Source organism: Chroicocephalus ridibundus, chromosome 27 (genome assembly GCF_963924245.1).
Source record: "Chroicocephalus ridibundus chromosome 27, bChrRid1.1, whole genome shotgun sequence".
NCBI lineage: Eukaryota > Metazoa > Chordata > Aves > Charadriiformes > Laridae > Chroicocephalus > Chroicocephalus ridibundus.
Genome location: NC_086310.1, coordinates 682392 through 698760, shown reverse-complemented (window position 1 = coordinate 698760; position 16369 = coordinate 682392). Strand labels below are relative to the sequence as shown.

Genomic DNA, 16369 nt, shown 5'->3' with positions numbered 1-16369 from the left:
GACCCCACCAACACCATGTAGCCCCAAAGTGGGCAGAGCCAGGTGCCGCCTTTGTGTTTCTGTCTTTAGCAAGATTCACTTCCTGGAAGTTTCATTCCTCCAGGGAATTCTTTCTCATTTTTAAAATGCATCATCTATTTCCAGGAGGAACAGAAGCAATCTGAATTGACCCCCATGGAGTGGTCAAAAAGGAAGCTTGTGCTTGTCCTGTTCTTTACTCTTACATGTGTTTTAATTGGAAAGTGGCTTAGAGGTAAGAAACTCCCTACTGTACCCAGCTAGCCAGTTATCCTAAAATACCACACCTGCACTTCTGTTCATAGTCCTTAAAGCAACAAATGCACTGTAGATTGTATGTGGTGTTTGACACCTCCAAGCCCAAGTTTGGGACAACATCGCCCATCTTGGTGATGTGAGACACCCCAGTCCTGCTGCGGGGTGTCAGCTATGTCAGGGAAGCGGCATAGGTGTATTATCTTACCAGACACGTGAGAGAGACATGTTCAGTCTCTCCCAGGTCACAGAGCCAGGGCCTGTGGAGAGCAGGAGCCTGTGCAGATTGCTTTGCAGATTGTAAATTTGCAGACTCCATAGATCACAGTGGTAGCTCTCTTCTAGCTCAATGCGTTTGGTTTGCATTCCTCGCACCAGTGTACTTGTTGTCTTCCTGAATAAATCGCTGCCCACAGTGCCTGTGAGTATGTAACACAGGTGTCCTATATAAGCTGAGGAAATTTGCTAACTGTAAAGCATGTCTGTCCTTGGAGGAGGTGGTAGCAATGACTCAAGACCCTGTCCTCACTACTGTAAAGGACTGTGAGACTCTAACCTGGAGCTCAGCTTTCTGTTTTGGATTCAGCTAACGCATGTGGCTTTCTTCCCTCTATGGAAACATTACGCTCGTGGGGAAAACCAGTGTGTTTGCTCCCACCTCTTCCTTGCAGGTGAAGTGCCTCTCACCATCAGCATTGAACCATCAGTTGTCCTTGTTGAAGATCAAGTGACTCTGTCCTGCCAGGTGACAGACAATGTCCCCTCTAACACCAGCGTGCTCTGGTACAAAATGGAAAAGGGGAGGGATGCTCCACTGTGCTCTTCCTCCAGCCTGGGTGGGGTGGTGGAGCAGTGCAAGGATGAAGATGAGTGGAGGATCGTGGGACACTGGAAGGGAAGAGCACTTCTTCTGGTCATCCAGCAAGTGCAAGTAGCAGATGAGGGGACATATGTTTGTGCACTGAATGGCAGTGCTGTCATGCAGGAGGCTACCACTCGCCTTGGTGTTACAGGTAAGCAGGGAGATTTCCACAGTGAAATGTGGCCTGCTATGAGCATGTTGAGTTCAGTTCCCATTGTGACTCTCTGGCTCTGCCTATTCCTTGCTGGACAGCTGAGACCTTGTCATGGTTTAACCCCAGTAGGCAGCTAAGCAGCACACAGCCACTTCTTCATTCCCTGCCTTGGTGGGATGGAGGAGAGGAGAGAATCAGAAGGGTCAATGTATGAAAAGCATGGCCTGAGATAAAGACAGTTTAACAGATAAAGCAAAAGTCACCCATGCAATCAAAACAAAATGAGGAATTCATTCACTACTCCCCTTCGGCAGGTAGGTGTTTAGCCATCTCCACAAAAGCAGGGCTTCATCATGCGTAACAGTTATTCAGAGAAATGGGGAAATAAGCAAAGACGTAGGAAGTAGCTGGAAAGACTTGCTTCAATTCTGAATTTCTAAAAGCTGTGCACTGAGGGGGACAAGACATCTGGCTTCTCATGTGGGAAAAATATTAAGATGCTGAATATCCTTATATAAATCCCTGTATAGGTGCTGAATATCCATATATAAACAACCTACAGTCATTTACGAATGTTCAGCCTCTCCAGTTAGGGCTGTTTTGCTTTGTAAAATGAAAAAATAATTACTCAGAGCTATTAGGGAAGGTATTCACCAATGTGCAGTGCACATAATGATATGGTAAGGGCCCCTTTTCCCTCCTCATTAGAAATGCCCTGTCTCAGAAGACCTGTCCCCAGTGCAAGCCTGAAAGCACTTCCAAAAAGCACCTCATCAGATCTGACCTCCTGTTGGACACGTCCCACTCTGGAGCTTAGTCTGAGTGCATGGAAACATCTATTACCCACAAATCCGGCATCAGTCTGTTCCACAGATCAATGGCGTGTTTGAAGGCCTTTGTCATTTCTTTTCTTTTGAACCTACCACGTGCTAGGCTGACTTGATGCCCCCTCTTTTGGTGTTGGACAAGACAGGGAACAATTCCTTGCTCTTCTGCCTCTCCATGCCATTCCTTTTTTATGGACCTGTATCATACCCCCCTCAGTCACGTAGACAGTGCTCCTCTCTTTCACAAACTCCCAGATGCTCTTTCTGACCTTTGATCACCCAGGCTCACTGGGGTTTGCTCTTTCTCTGTGATAAGATGCCCCAGCACTTACCATTGTTGGAGTCCAGGTAAATGACCCCTTTGATGTGACCAGGGATGTTTTTTTTTATGAGCTATGAATCTTTAGAGCAACACACTGAGGTTTTATGAATTTCGTTGGTTTATTTTGATGTAGTAGTCGTTTTGCAGTAACTCTAACTTTGTCTCATAGTCATTGACTTACTCTGTTACAGCAATTGGGTATAAGCCAACTGTGGACAGGGATGTGCAAGAGGAGAATATGTGTCGCTACACGTGTAAGTCAAAAAAGTGGTACCCAAAGCCTGAAGTCATTTGGATGAACTATGGAGGAGACGCAGTAAATGTGGAGGCTGAGACAAATGTAACCTGGAGTGAGAGAGACCGTTTCACGGTGCAAAGCATCATCACAGTGTCTTGTGATAACTTAGATGTGGTGTGTGTAGTCAAACTCGTCAAATCCAAGATAAGCCGATCAGGTAGGTCATGGTTTCACACCTACATCTGCTTTGTTGAGGGAACCAGACCCCTCTATTATTGCTGGAAGAGCTGAAATTGGACAGGTCTCGGCACCTGCCCTGAAGACCCACACACACTGTAGAATCTTACTCTTCAGCAGAAATCTTTGCTTTTCGATGATGGAGGTTTGGGTTGGCCTTGTGGCATCCTCAGGGGAACACCATGAATCGATCCCCCAGGAAAGTGCTGAGAGTGATCTTCTCATTGCTCTGCCTCTTTGGGCCAAGTTCAGCCATAGCTTCAGGGGCTCATAGCTTTCCTTTGTTTTTAACAGTCTGAACCTGAGAACTCTTATCTCTTTAACATCACTTCTCTTTTTCTACCTTCTCACCTGAAGTGGCAGGCTGTATCAGTTATGGTTTGGGAAGAGCTCCTTGTACTCAGTCCTCTCTGTTTTCATTTATTTCAGCAGTTTCGCTCTTCCACAAAGAAAGCCCATATGACTCTTTCAAGTGTGGAATTACTAAAAATTAAATGCTCAAAAACCAGACGCTTTTGATTAGAGATGAAACAGTAACAAAAATGCAGGTGTTCTGTGAGATCTCTTTTATGGCATTCTTGGTGTTTCTGTGTTGTGCCAGGTGCGGTGCTGTTAAATTGCTTCTGTTACAGGTGCCATGAATGAAATTATTGTACCACATTCAAGCAGTTGTACGTACAAGGGCAGAATAAGTGGTTCCTATGTAAAGCCCAAAGTGATGTGGATTAATCCCCAAGGAGAAGATGTATCTTTGCTGGCCCAGACAAGCATTCTACAGGAGACAGACAATATTTTTACAATAGAAAGTTCCATTGAGTTACCCTGTGGGCAACCACCACCTTCTTTTGTGACCACTGAGGGGGAACGCAGACCACAGATTGCTCAACAATCAGGTATGCAGCAATTGAAACCTATTTCACTTGCTTTGGCGTTCTCCGAGCAAGTGAAGCTACGCTGTTTTTCCTTGGTTACCTCATCATCCTCCACTAATGAGAAGGCTGGGCCTAATGCTGTGAATTATTTCACTCAGTTTCCCACAACACTCCATAGCTGAATCCATTTGAGAGCATAATGAAATTTTGCAACTGGCCCGTGCCGCGCGAGGAGAGAGGCTAGGATGCAAAGTATAGAATTCTAAAGAAAGGTGATACAATTTCATACTATAAACACTAACAGGTATAATAGTTAGAGAAAGAGATTTTGCCTAAGAGGAGCCTGTTGCTCAACACTTTAGGTAGTCAAGGAATCTGCAGTCACAGCACCCCACTGTCAGGACTGTGGCTGAAATGGGAAGAGCATCTGCCGACCTCAGACAGGCAGGAAGACAGTGGGCTCCTGAGCTAAGCGTACACTAGTCTGTCTCCCAGTATGACCATCTTATTTTGATGCTGGCAAAGTTCTTCAGACTGTCAGCTGTTGGAATTTGTGCCAGTAAGGAAAGACTTTGACATTAGACTATTAGAAGGTTATTCTGCCTGAAAGGTGGTGTTGAGCACAAAGGCTAAGGCTCAGCTTTCCTCTGAAACTTCTTCTCAGTGAAAGCTTCAAAGGTCAAGTTTTCTTAAACAAAAGTATTTTAACAGTAACAACTAGAACATCATTGCTTCCTTAAAAGAAAGTGACCTCTTGAAAAAAAAAAAAATGGACCAATTGCAAAGACTAAAAATAATTAAAAACTTCCCAAGGAATAGAAAAAATACTTCCCAGAGCATGTCAAATCTGTTTTTCAGTGTGTGTATGTGGAAAATTCTTGAGCACAAGGCAGTGAATCTAAAATGCAACTATCAGTGTCCGCTTTCATCTTTCTATAAGACTTTTTGTGTTCCTCATCATATTTCCACATGAATGATTTTGCTGAAAGCATTTTTCTGCCAACCATGTCCAAATAGTGCAGATTATGTGACACCATGGCCACTCTCTATATGTGTGTACTATACTGCAACAAAATTGATGCATTTTTTAATATTTTTTCTCCATTTTTTTTAGAAAATGGAAACTTCATCTGGATTATCTGCCTCCTTGTTCTCATTATTTTACCAGGTAAGCTATTTCCGCATTACAGAGATCCCATTGCCCATTTCTTCATGGCAGTGAAGAATCAACCCCACACCCAGTTGTCATCTGGCTTTGAGTCCTCCTTCTTGGGGGGCGTCTCCCAGTAGCAATTGTGGAGTTACTATTTATGATATCTTTCCCTTTCAGCATCCCTTCAGAAGCAGATTGGTAAGTGTGGATGTTGGGGGTTTAGTGTCCTTGCCTGCCCATGGTGCAAATCTAGTAGTGAAGAACTGACTGTTCCAGGGTTGTCCTGTTCCTGGGTTTATTGGCCGTTCTCCTGGCCAGGTGTGCATTCAGCAGGGCTGGTGGGGTGTGCTTATTTCTGGAGGGCCCTATTACTGACTTGTGAAGGCTCAGTGACCTTTGCTATTCAGTCAAAGGGAGAGGTGGTGGCCCAAGAGAAAGAATCCATGCCCAGGGAAAGGGAACACTGCCCCCTGGGAAGCAGGAAACTGTCAGGATGAATCCCCTGTGTGAGCCAGAAAGAAGGGGCAGGGAGGTTGTTGTGGGGCTACTCCAGCTTCTGGTTTGCCAGATGCTGGTTGAGGACAGGTGCTGTGTCCCTCGGCACCTGACATTTCAACAAGGTATTGTGACTGCAGACAGGAGCATGAAGGAGAGAGATGTTGAGGGAAGGCCACGGTACAGCCGGTGGGGAGGAGAGCCTAGGTCTCTGGCCAGGCCTGGCTCCTGGTAGGGACATGGGTCCCAGTCAGAGCCATGTGATGAGTAGCTCCAAGGAGGGTGAGCCATCCACCATGCCAGAGGAGTTTTTCATCCCTCCCTGGGGTGGACGGTCCCAGGGAGGATGAGTGGGAGTGCAAACAGAGTGGACTGGTTTGCAAGGACATTATGAGTCTTGCCCTGACATCATGGCTTCTTCTCCTGTGATCACGGTGACTCAGCAGTGAAACTATGTGCAATGAATGGTGAGTCTTCTGCTTGCTCACATGCCTTCAGCACCGTGATAGAGGCCTCGGGGTGGGTGAGGAGGGACGCTCCAGCAATGCCAACTGCTTCCCGAGTGCCACGTTGAAAGACCCTGCCAGTGCCCAAGACTCAACATGGCAGCTGGTGCTCCCTGGTTTGGGCTTTGCCAGGGCAGTGCCCCACGCGCAGTTGTGGGATGGATTTTGCCTCTTTTCTTTTTTATGAGGGGTTGACCAATAGCTGCTGTGGGGGTACTATTTATGGTGTCTTTGTCTTCCAGCAGTCCTCGAGAGGCAGATTGGTAAGTGTGGATGTCTGGGGTTTGGTGTCCTTGCCTGCCCATGGGGTGAGCTCAGCAGTGAAGAATTGACTGTCCCAGGGTTGACCTGTGCCTGGGTCTTTGGTTTTTCTCCTGGCCTGTCGTGCATTTGGCAGGACTGGTGGGCTGTTCTCATTACTGGGGGGGCTTGTTGCTTACTGGGCTCCATTGTGAAGGCTCTGCGTCCTTGCTGCTGAGCCAAGGGGAGAAGTGGTGACCCAAGAGAGAGAATCCATGCCCGGGGAAAGGGAACACTGCCCCCTGGGAAGCAGGAAACTGCCAGGATGAATCCCCTGTGTGAGCCAGAAAGAAGGGGCAGGGAGGTCTTGGTGGGGCTACTCCAGCTTCTGGTTTGCCAGATGCTGGTTGAGGACAGGTGCTGTGTCCCTCGGCACCTGACATGCCATGAGGACATGTGACTGTGATGAAAGTACAGCTAGCAGATGTGCTGGGTGTCTGTGCCGGGGAGGGACATTACTGTGAGGTGTAGGGAGTGGGTGGGAGGGCAATGGGTCTCAAGGATTGAAGGTGATGGATGATCCTGTGCCAGGGCCGAGGGAGGAGGGAGCCCCTGTCCCCACTGCTGGCACCAGACCCTACCTGGGCAGCCCTCATTGCTCTCCTTAACTCTTATTTGCAGAGAAGCTCCTGTCACAAGACAGGACAACACGTCATGCAGAGAAGGGTGAGTGCAAGCAGTGCACTGCTGCCACGGCTCAGTGCCCAGGAGAATTTTGATTGGGAGCAGGTCTTCAAGGAGGTCAAGTCTGTCTTACTGAAGACATTCTATGCTGTCCTTCGAAGGGCCTCGGTGCGAGTGGTGCAGCATGGGCAGCCAGGAAGGGAGGGTGGGCTGGGTCTTTCTCCAAAGAGATCCAGGAAGCCAGTACGCATGCTCTCTGAAAGAGGGATGTGCTACGCCCCTGTTATCCCTTGTTCCTGGTAGAGGACTCGTGGGGCAAGGCTTCCTTGCAGATCTCAATAGCAATCGTGCTACAAGACATGAGGGCTTTGCTTCTCTTGTCAATCCGTGGTCCCCCGTGGATGATTTTTCCCCTTGTCTTCCTTGGAGTTCTGGTGCTAAGCAAGGTGTCCATTCTTCCCCCTCTTTTCTTACAGGAAACCCAAAGGAGATTGGTAAGTGTCACCGACTCCTCAGGGGCCATGTTACAAGCAGATCGTGGCATGCAGTGCCAGGGTGGGACAGTGGAGGGCAAGTCAGCCCTGACCCCACGAGATATAGCCAGGAGAGCCTGCAGTATGAGCGTGCCTGGTGTCAGGAATGCTGAGAGACAGCTGGGTTGGAGGTGATTGCTCCATGCTTTCCCTCAGCTTTCTTCAACCAAATGTCCCCCAGAAAAGGAGCTCTAGTGGCAGCCACGGCCTATGCAACAAGTGAGATTTGGGGTTGTCCTGGTGGGTGTCTGGTGGTGTCCAAGCTGATGGAGGTTTGGTGCAGACAGGAACATGAAGGAGAGAGATGTTGAGGGAAGGCCACGGTACGGCCGGTGGGGAGGAGAGCCTAGGTCTCTGGCCAGGCCTGGCTCCTGGTAGGGACATGGGTCCCAGTCAGAGCCATGTGATGAGTAGCTCCAAGGAGGGTGAGCCATCCACCATGCCAGAGGAGTTTTTCATCCCTCCCTGGGGTGGACGGTCCCAGGGAGGATGAGTGGGAGTGCAAACAGAGTGGACTGGTTTGCAAGGACATTATGAGTCTTGCCCTGACATCATGGCTTCTTCTCCTGTGATCACGGTGACTCAGCAGTGAAACTATGTGCAATGAATGGTGAGTCTTCTGCTTGCTCACATGCCTTCAGCACCATGATAGAGGCCTCGGGGTGGGTGAGGAGGGACGCTCCAGCAATGCCAACTGCTTCCCGAGTGCCACGTTGAAAGACCCTGCCAGTGCCCAAGACTCAACATGGCAGCTGGTGCTCCCTGGTTTGGGCTTTGCCAGGGCAGTGCCCCACGCGCAGTTGTGGGATGGATTTTGCCTCTTTTCTTTTTTATGAGGGGTTGACCAATAGCTGCTGTGGGGGTACTATTTATGGTGTCTTTGTCTTCCAGCAGTCCTCGAGAGGCAGATTGGTAAGTGTGGATGTCTGGGGTTTGGTGTCCTTGCCTGCCCATGGGGTGAGCTCAGCAGTGAAGAATTGACTGTCCCAGGGTTGACCTGTGCCTGGGTCTTTGGTTTTTCTCCTGGCCTGTCGTGCATTTGGCAGGACTGGTGGGCTGTTCTCATTACTGGGGGGGCTTGTTGCTTACTGGGCTCCATTGTGAAGGCTCTGCGTCCTTGCTGCTGAGCCAAGGGGAGAAGTGGTGACCCAAGAGAGAGAATCCATGCCCGGGGAAAGGGAACACTGCCCCCTGGGAAGCAGGAAACTGCCAGGATGAATCCCCTGTGTGAGCCAGAAAGAAGGGGCAGGGAGGTCTTGGTGGGGCTACTCCAGCTTCTGGTTTGCCAGATGCTGGTTGAGGACAGGTGCTGTGTCCCTCGGCACCTGACATGCCATGAGGACATGTGACTGTGATGAAAGTACAGCTAGCAGATGTGCTGGGTGTCTGTGCCGGGGAGGGACATTACTGTGAGGTGTAGGGAGTGGGTGGGAGGGCAATGGGTCTCAAGGATTGAAGGTGATGGATGATCCTGTGCCAGGGCCGAGGGAGGAGGGAGCCCCTGTCCCCACTGCTGGCACCAGACCCTACCTGGGCAGCCCTCATTGCTCTCCTTAACTCTTATTTGCAGAGAAGCTCCTGTCACAAGACAGGACAACACGTCATGCAGAGAAGGGTGAGTGCAAGCAGTGCACTGCTGCCACGGCTCAGTGCCCAGGAGAATTTTGATTGGGAGCAGGTCTTCAAGGAGGTCAAGTCTGTCTTACTGAAGACATTCTATGCTGTCCTTCGAAGGGCCTCGGTGCGAGTGGTGCAGCATGGGCAGCCAGGAAGGGAGGGTGGGCTGGGTCTTTCTCCAAAGAGATCCAGGAAGCCAGTACGCATGCTCTCTGAAAGAGGGATGTGCTACGCCCCTGTTATCCCTTGTTCCTGGTAGAGGACTCGTGGGGCAAGGCTTCCTTGCAGATCTCAATAGCAATCGTGCTACAAGACATGAGGGCTTTGCTTCTCTTGTCAATCCGTGGTCCCCCGTGGATGATTTTTCCCCTTGTCTTCCTTGGAGTTCTGGTGCTAAGCAAGGTGTCCATTCTTCCCCCTCTTTTCTTACAGGAAACCCAAAGGAGATTGGTAAGTGTCACCGACTCCTCAGGGGCCATGTTACAAGCAGATCGTGGCATGCAGTGCCAGGGTGGGACAGTGGAGGGCAAGTCAGCCCTGACCCCACGAGATATAGCCAGGAGAGCCTGCAGTATGAGCGTGCCTGGTGTCAGGAATGCTGAGAGACAGCTGGGTTGGAGGTGATCGCTCCATGCTTTCCCTCAGCTTTCTTCAACCAAATGTCCCCCAGAAAAGGAGCTCTAGTGGCAGCCACGGCCTATGCAACAAGTGAGATTTGGGGTTGTCCTGGTGGGTGTCTGGTGATGTCCAAGCTGATGGAGGTTTGGTGCAGACAGGAGCATGAAGGAGAGAGATGTTGAGGGAAGGCCACGGTACGGCCGGTGGGGAGGAGAGCCTAGGTCTCTGGCCAGGCCTGGCTCCTGGTAGGGACATGGGTCCCAGTCAGAGCCATGTGATGAGTAGCTCCAAGGAGGGTGAGCCATCCACCATGCCAGAGGAGTTTTTCATCCCTCCCTGGGGTGGACGGTCCCAGGGAGGATGAGTGGGAGTGCAAACAGAGTGGACTGGTTTGCAAGGACATTATGAGTCTTGCCCTGACATCATGGCTTCTTCTCCTGTGATCACGGTGACTCGGCAGTGAAACTATGTGCAATGAATGGTGAGTCTTCTGCTTGCTCACATGCCTTCAGCACCGTGATAGAGGCCTCGGGGTGGGTGAGGAGGGACGCTCCAGCAATGCCAACTGCTTCCCGAGTGCCACGTTGAAAGACCCTGCCAGTGCCCAAGACTCAACATGGCAGCTGGTGCTCCCTGGTTTGGGCTTTGCCAGGGCAGTGCCCCACGCGCAGTTGTGGGATGGATTTTGCCTCTTTTCTTTTTTATGAGGGGTTGACCAATAGCTGCTGTGGGGGTACTATTTATCGTGTCTTTGTCTTCCAGCAGTCCTCGAGAGGCAGATTGGTAAGTGTGGATGTCTGGGGTTTGGTGTCCTTGCCTGCCCATGGGGTGAGCTCAGCAGTGAAGAATTGACTGTCCCAGGGTTGACCTGTGCCTGGGTCTTTGGTTTTTCTCCTGGCCTGTCGTGCATTTGGCAGGACTGGTGGGCTGTTCTCATTACTGGGGGGGCTTGTTGCTTACTGGGCTCCATTGTGAAGGCTCTGCGTCCTTGCTGCTGAGCCAAGGGGAGAAGTGGTGACCCAAGAGAGAGAATCCATGCCCGGGGAAAGGGAACACTGCCCCCTGGGAAGCAGGAAACTGCCAGGATGAATCCCCTGTGTGAGCCAGAAAGAAGGGGCAGGGAGGTCTTGGTGGGGCTACTCCAGCTTCTGGTTTGCCAGATGCTGGTTGAGGACAGGTGCTGTGTCCCTCGGCACCTGACATGCCATGAGGACATGTGACTGTGATGAAAGTACAGCTAGCAGATGTGCTGGGTGTCTGTGCCGGGGAGGGACATTACTGTGAGGTGTAGGGAGTGGGTGGGAGGGCAATGGGTCTCAAGGATTGAAGGTGATGGATGCTGCTGCATCCAGAGCCGAGGGAGCCCCTGTCCCCACTGCTGGCACCAGACCCTACCTGGGCAGCCCTCATTGCTCCCCCTTCTTTCTCCCTACTTCTTATGTGGAGAGGAGCTCCTGTCACAAGACAGGGCAGCACATCATGCAGAGAAGGGTGAGTGCAAGCAGTGCACTGCTGCCACGCCTCAGTGCCATGGCTGGCAGACTGGCTCAGACCCCTGGCTGGCAGCTGGTGTTCACAGAGGCTTAGTCTGCCTTCCTTAATAAGACCCAGGCTTTTTCCCTAGTCTTCCCTGTACTTGAGGTAGGGTTCTAAGGAAGTTGTAATCCTTTCCTCCCCTCCTCTTGCAGAGAACCTGAAGAAGGAGATTGGTGAGTGCTGCTTTCTCCCTAGAGGTCATGTGAGTCAGCTAATTGTGAGGTTTGCGGGTCTTCATCGTGTGTTGCTTGTGGGTTCTGGCTGGTGGATGCTTTAGTACAAGCAGGAGATTGAAGGTAAGATATGTAGAGGTAGAGCTCAGATGGGGATGATGGAACTGGAAAGCCTCGGCCATCAGCCAGCCCTGGAGCCTGGTGGGAAAGTGGGTGGTGATGGAGTGTTGAAGAGATCACTACTAGGGTCTGAAGCCTGTGAGATGCAGCTCCAAGGAGCATTAGTCATTTACCATGCCAGATTTTTGTTGCTTCCTTGGGCAGAATGTCACAAAGTGGACTGTTTTGCAAGTTGTGGTTCTTGCCCTGACTTGGCTTTCTTGCTCTTCTTCTCTTGCTGCCTACGGGGACTTGTCAGACAAACTGCTTGCAAAGGATGGTGAGTCTCTCTGGTTGCCTACATGCTTTCATGTTTATTGTCATTGAAAATTGTCTATACTTTGCTCTGCATGTTCCTTGGAAATATGTCACCTGAATCTTCAGGAAGCTGTTTCTATTATGAAGCCTAACCTAATCCATGGGAATAACTCACAGTAGCTCAAATGGTCCTCTTTTACATGTTGTATTCTTCCCATGTCTTTTGATACATCCAGCTTTAATGACCTGGCTATACTTTACCGTCTGTTGCCCTCTGGTGTGCAAAAGATTTCCTCATATCACGAGTCAGAAAAGTTCCTCCTGATATGCATAGGAAGAACAAAAGCCCATTTAAGAATGATCATGAATGTCATGTAGATCTGACTGCATGGAAACCTATGGTGAATCCAGAAATAGTGTTTTAAAATATGGCATTTCAGTATATGGCTGAACTTTGGTATTAATAGAGTTGTCTGTATCCAGAGCCATCCTGTAGTGCTACCAAGTACTGATGTCTAATCCATAGTAATGTTTTTTTTTCTGTGCATTTCTCTTGTTTGCAGTGGATCAGAGGAAAGAAATTGGTAAGTCATTGTTGTCAATTAAGTCCTTTATGCCTAGTGAAGGGGGAAAATCGAAGAGAGGAAGGAATGGTTCTTGTTTTACAGGACAATGAATTTAGAGCTTGTGACACCTGGGGATTCAAAGCCTTCCCTTCACGCAGTTCCAGGTGTGCTCCTCACACCTGTATGTTCACGCGCTCAGACATTCGTCCAAAACTATGTGTTTTTCACATATAGATGCCTACCTTTGAGCTAATCCCTTAAACTCACATTTCACAACTTCACGATCCTGCTGGGTTGCCTTTTCATCTCTCACACATAAAAACACAAGCTCAGCTGATTCTGCCCTGGCAAATAGTTAATATTGACTTGTCTGATTTGACTTCTCAGCAGCTTGGTTTGGATAGCAGGCTCTCTGCCTGACACATCTTCTCCACTATCCTTCTTTGCCCAGCCACGATTGCACAAAGCTGTCATGGTTGCACGTACCCAGAAACTCACTGGAAAGTGCACTCTGTCCTCCCTTCAGAGGACTGGGGAAAATTCACACAACCTGTTCCTTTGTATGCACTGCCGCCCGACAAATGCACAAAATGTGGCTGAAACTTATTTCCATGAGTGTCACGAAGGTGGCTGTCTCTTTCTGTGTCCCTGGAAATGCTGGGCTGCTGACCAGGGGTATCGCATGGTTTGAAATGTGGAGTGTGGCTGGTGGGGCATCTATGTAAAAGGCCACCAAGGCAGCAAATTGAGACCTGAGGGAGAAAGCAGTTCTCAAGTAGGAAACTCATCCCAGCTTCAGACCCGTCTTCAGACCTCGCAGGTAATCACAGGGCTTGAGAGAGCAAGATGGAATTTGATTATCAGTTGATCGGCACAGTTTAAGCTTAGACTCAGTCTGAGATTTCCCAACTTGGAGCTGGGAAATCTTTTCAGTCAATGTTTGGACTTTGTTCTTACCTGTTTTTTTCTTGTTCTCTTTTTTTTTTTTTTTTCTCCTTATTTGTTTTCAGAGTTCAGAAAGGCTCGTGGCAATGCAGGTAAAATAATGTCTTTCCTTATGTCTATACTCAATGGCTTGAAAGCTGTGAATACTACAGAAGCAGTGCTGAGCATGGAAAGGACTGTGAGTCTGCAAATACCTTTTATTGCAGTGATGTCTGAGCACAGTTCTTCATCGCTACAGGCTAAGAGGTCTTTCTAGACTGGTTGTGGGGAGATTTTCAGAATAAAATGCTGTACAGTACGGCTTCCTTTTCTTCTTGCATATTTGCTTTACAGAAATGTTTGTAAACCCCCAAATTTCTCTTTGTTGCAGACGACATCAAGGTTGATGGGAACACAGCCCATCCAAACTTGTCTATTGATGCGGATGAGAAGAGTTTTACGTATAAGTCACAGGCCCAGAAAGTGACTCAAACTGAAAGGAGTTTTGATTCATCTGTCTGTGTGCTGGGCTCAAAAGGTTTCTCCTCCGGGAAGCATTACTGGGAAGTGGATGTTGAAAAAAGCAATGACTGGGACCTGGGAGTAGCTGGAAAATCCGCTCCAAAGAAAGGAACAATATCTCTGTCACCTAAAGAACAATTCTGGGCTCTGGGCTTAAGTTTTAAAAATTACTGGGCAAGAACTGATCCATGGACACCATTAACGGTGCAGAAAAAACCCAAGAAAATCGGAGTCTACCTTGATTGTGAAGAGAGAATGTTGACTTTTTTCAATGTTACTGACATGTCTGTGATGTTCACGTTTAAAGACTGTGCTTTCTCAGAAGAATTGTATCCCTTCTTTAAAAACTCACACAAAGAATCAACCATGAGAATTTGTTCAGTTAGAGAGGAATAATTTTTTTTAAAAATATGGTAATTTTTCTGTGAAATGAAAGATCATATCATTTTCTTAGACAAACTGAATGCTTCATTGCAGTTTTTGTATTACACATTCTTGATCATATTCTGGGTTATGCATAGTTTAATACCTTAGCTTAAAAGGTTTTCCTTTCCCCTACCCTTTTATGTGTGCATTTTGTCCTATACCTGCAGCATGTGTGCAGAAGTGAGGTGTGCCATGCCACAATTTGATAGATGATACATTCATTTCAAGAAACAGGGTTGTGATCAGAGGTGCAGAGTCCAGTTGGAGGCCTGTAACTAGCGATGTTGTCAAGGGGTCAGAACTTGTTCAACTGGCATTTACATCTTTTCATGAGAGTCTCCTTGAAGGACAGAGTACTAACATTTACATCCCAAACATTCAACATTTTGAATTAATGAAAACAGCAACATGTAGATCTGATTGTCACTGTTTTCCATACCTCTATTACAAAGATCATTTTAATAAATGTTTACCACTCCAAAGCAGAGGATGTTACATTTTCAATCAACCACGTTGGAAGAACCTTCTGTACCAACAAAGTAGCAGTTTGATGAGATAAAGTGACTAAAACTACAGTACCAATCTCAGAACTAACATAACTAACATAAACACTCCTAGGGTTAGTTGTTAAAATACTGCTTCCTTACTAACAATAAGATATCCTTCACTTTATTCCCTCTCACTCATTAATCCTCAGATATCACTTGTCAAGTACTAAGGAGAATATACCTGCCCCAAAAGACATCTAGAATATATTCTTTTGCGATTGTCGTTGTGCGTCCTTTCTAGCATTAAAAAAGCCTTGTGCTCTTACCTGTTGGAAGCAGTGTCCTGGCTAGTACCTTTAAAACACACAGGAAGGAACAAGGTGACTCGTTATCACTGAAGTAGGAGGAGCAATTCTGCACTACTGGGAAAATGATAAGAAATGTCTTTCACCTGTTGATGAAAACTAAAATCAAAGAGTCTGTATAAGATGACAGGTAAATATAAGAAACTTTTTTTTGGTGTGTACTGGGTGTCTGTGGCCAGGCTTTGGTAGCAGAGGGTCTGCTAGGGTGGCCTCTGTGGTCAAGAGTGAGGGGTTGCTCCCATGTTGGACACAGTTGATTCATGCCGGCTGCAAAATGGAGCTACTCCAGGCGGATGCTGAGCCAATCCATGAATCTGGTGGCACCTCTGAGAAGACGTGTTTATGACGGGGCAAAATGCAGCACAACAGTAAGGAAAAAATGTGAGGGCAACAACCAAGGTCAGACAAGAAGAAAGGAGGAGAGTGGGCTACACTTTTTACGTAATCAGATGTGTGGTTTTCCCAGCCATGCAGAAGTTTGCCTACATCCTGCCATCACACTGGTAATGACATGGTATGTGGTGGATTAAAACCACTCTGCATTTGCTAAGCTCCGTTCATCGTTTAACTCTGTTCTTCATTTTTCTGTTCTAAGACAACCTTATATACTTGATGCACCAGAAGGGTACCCATCCGTTGGGGACCTGCACCCCATTGGGTAGGCTCCTTGCTGCCCCACTCCAAAGGATGAACACTCTGGGAAATCAGGTTGCACTGGGCAAAGTTGGGCACCGTAAGATGACCAACTCAGCTGGAGATTTCTACTGGACATACGCTTGCACTGAATAAAGCCTAAGTTGAGGACAATTAAAGTGAAGCAACTCTGTAACATTCTGTATTTTTAACAGTATCCCTTCATATATATAATATATATAAAAAATATATAAATATATTCATATATATAACTGTAACATTCTGTATTTTTAACAGTATCCCTTCATATATATATATGAATATATATGCATATATATGAATATATATATTCATATATATATATAACAACCCCTTTTTGTCTTCTGAGAAGTTAGTAACTGTTCTGCTCTGTCACTCCTTCCTACTCACACTTCTTTCCTGTTCCAGCATGGGTCCTTTCCATAGGCTATAGTCTTTGAGGATCTCCTCTAGCATAAATCCTCCATGGACCTCAGCTTCTTTAGCTGCTTTATCCAGCTTTATCCACCTGCTCAGGGTTGGGTTTTCTATGGGATGCAGTGTGATGTCTCCAGAGACTGCAGGGAAATACCCGCTCCATCATGGATTCTTACAAAATTTCCATGGGCTGCAGAGGAGTCTCTGCTCTAGAGCCCACAACCCTCTTCTC

At 47.8% G+C, this 16369-nt stretch overlaps 1 protein-coding gene across 1 annotated transcript; it reads left to right on the top strand.

The window, feature by feature from the left end:
* Window positions 1–779: 779 nt before the first annotated feature.
* On the top strand, window positions 780–14165 carry LOC134507728 (butyrophilin subfamily 1 member A1-like). The gene is made up of 16 exons (XM_063318577.1): window positions 780–816; window positions 945–1286; window positions 2630–2893; window positions 3546–3806; window positions 4900–4953; window positions 6182–6202; window positions 6861–6905; window positions 7340–7357; window positions 8288–8308; window positions 8967–9011; window positions 9446–9463; window positions 10394–10414; window positions 11320–11340; window positions 12321–12341; window positions 13334–13360; window positions 13639–14165. The coding sequence occupies exons 1-16, from the start codon at window positions 780–782 to the stop codon at window positions 14163–14165; spliced, it is 1743 nt and encodes a 580-aa protein (XP_063174647.1).
* Window positions 14166–16369: the final 2204 nt, after the last annotated feature.

Coding starts and splice junctions, on each gene's coding strand:
- LOC134507728 (XM_063318577.1), top strand. CDS start 780: ATGACTCAAGACCCTGTCCTCACTACTGTAAAGGACT. Junction 3,807..4,899: donor ACAGATTGCTCAACAATCAG/GTATGCAGCAAT, acceptor CATTTTTTTTAG/AAAATGGAAACTTCATCTGG. Junction 4,954..6,181: donor TGTTCTCATTATTTTACCAG/GTAAGCTATTTC, acceptor TTTGTCTTCCAG/CAGTCCTCGAGAGGCAGATT.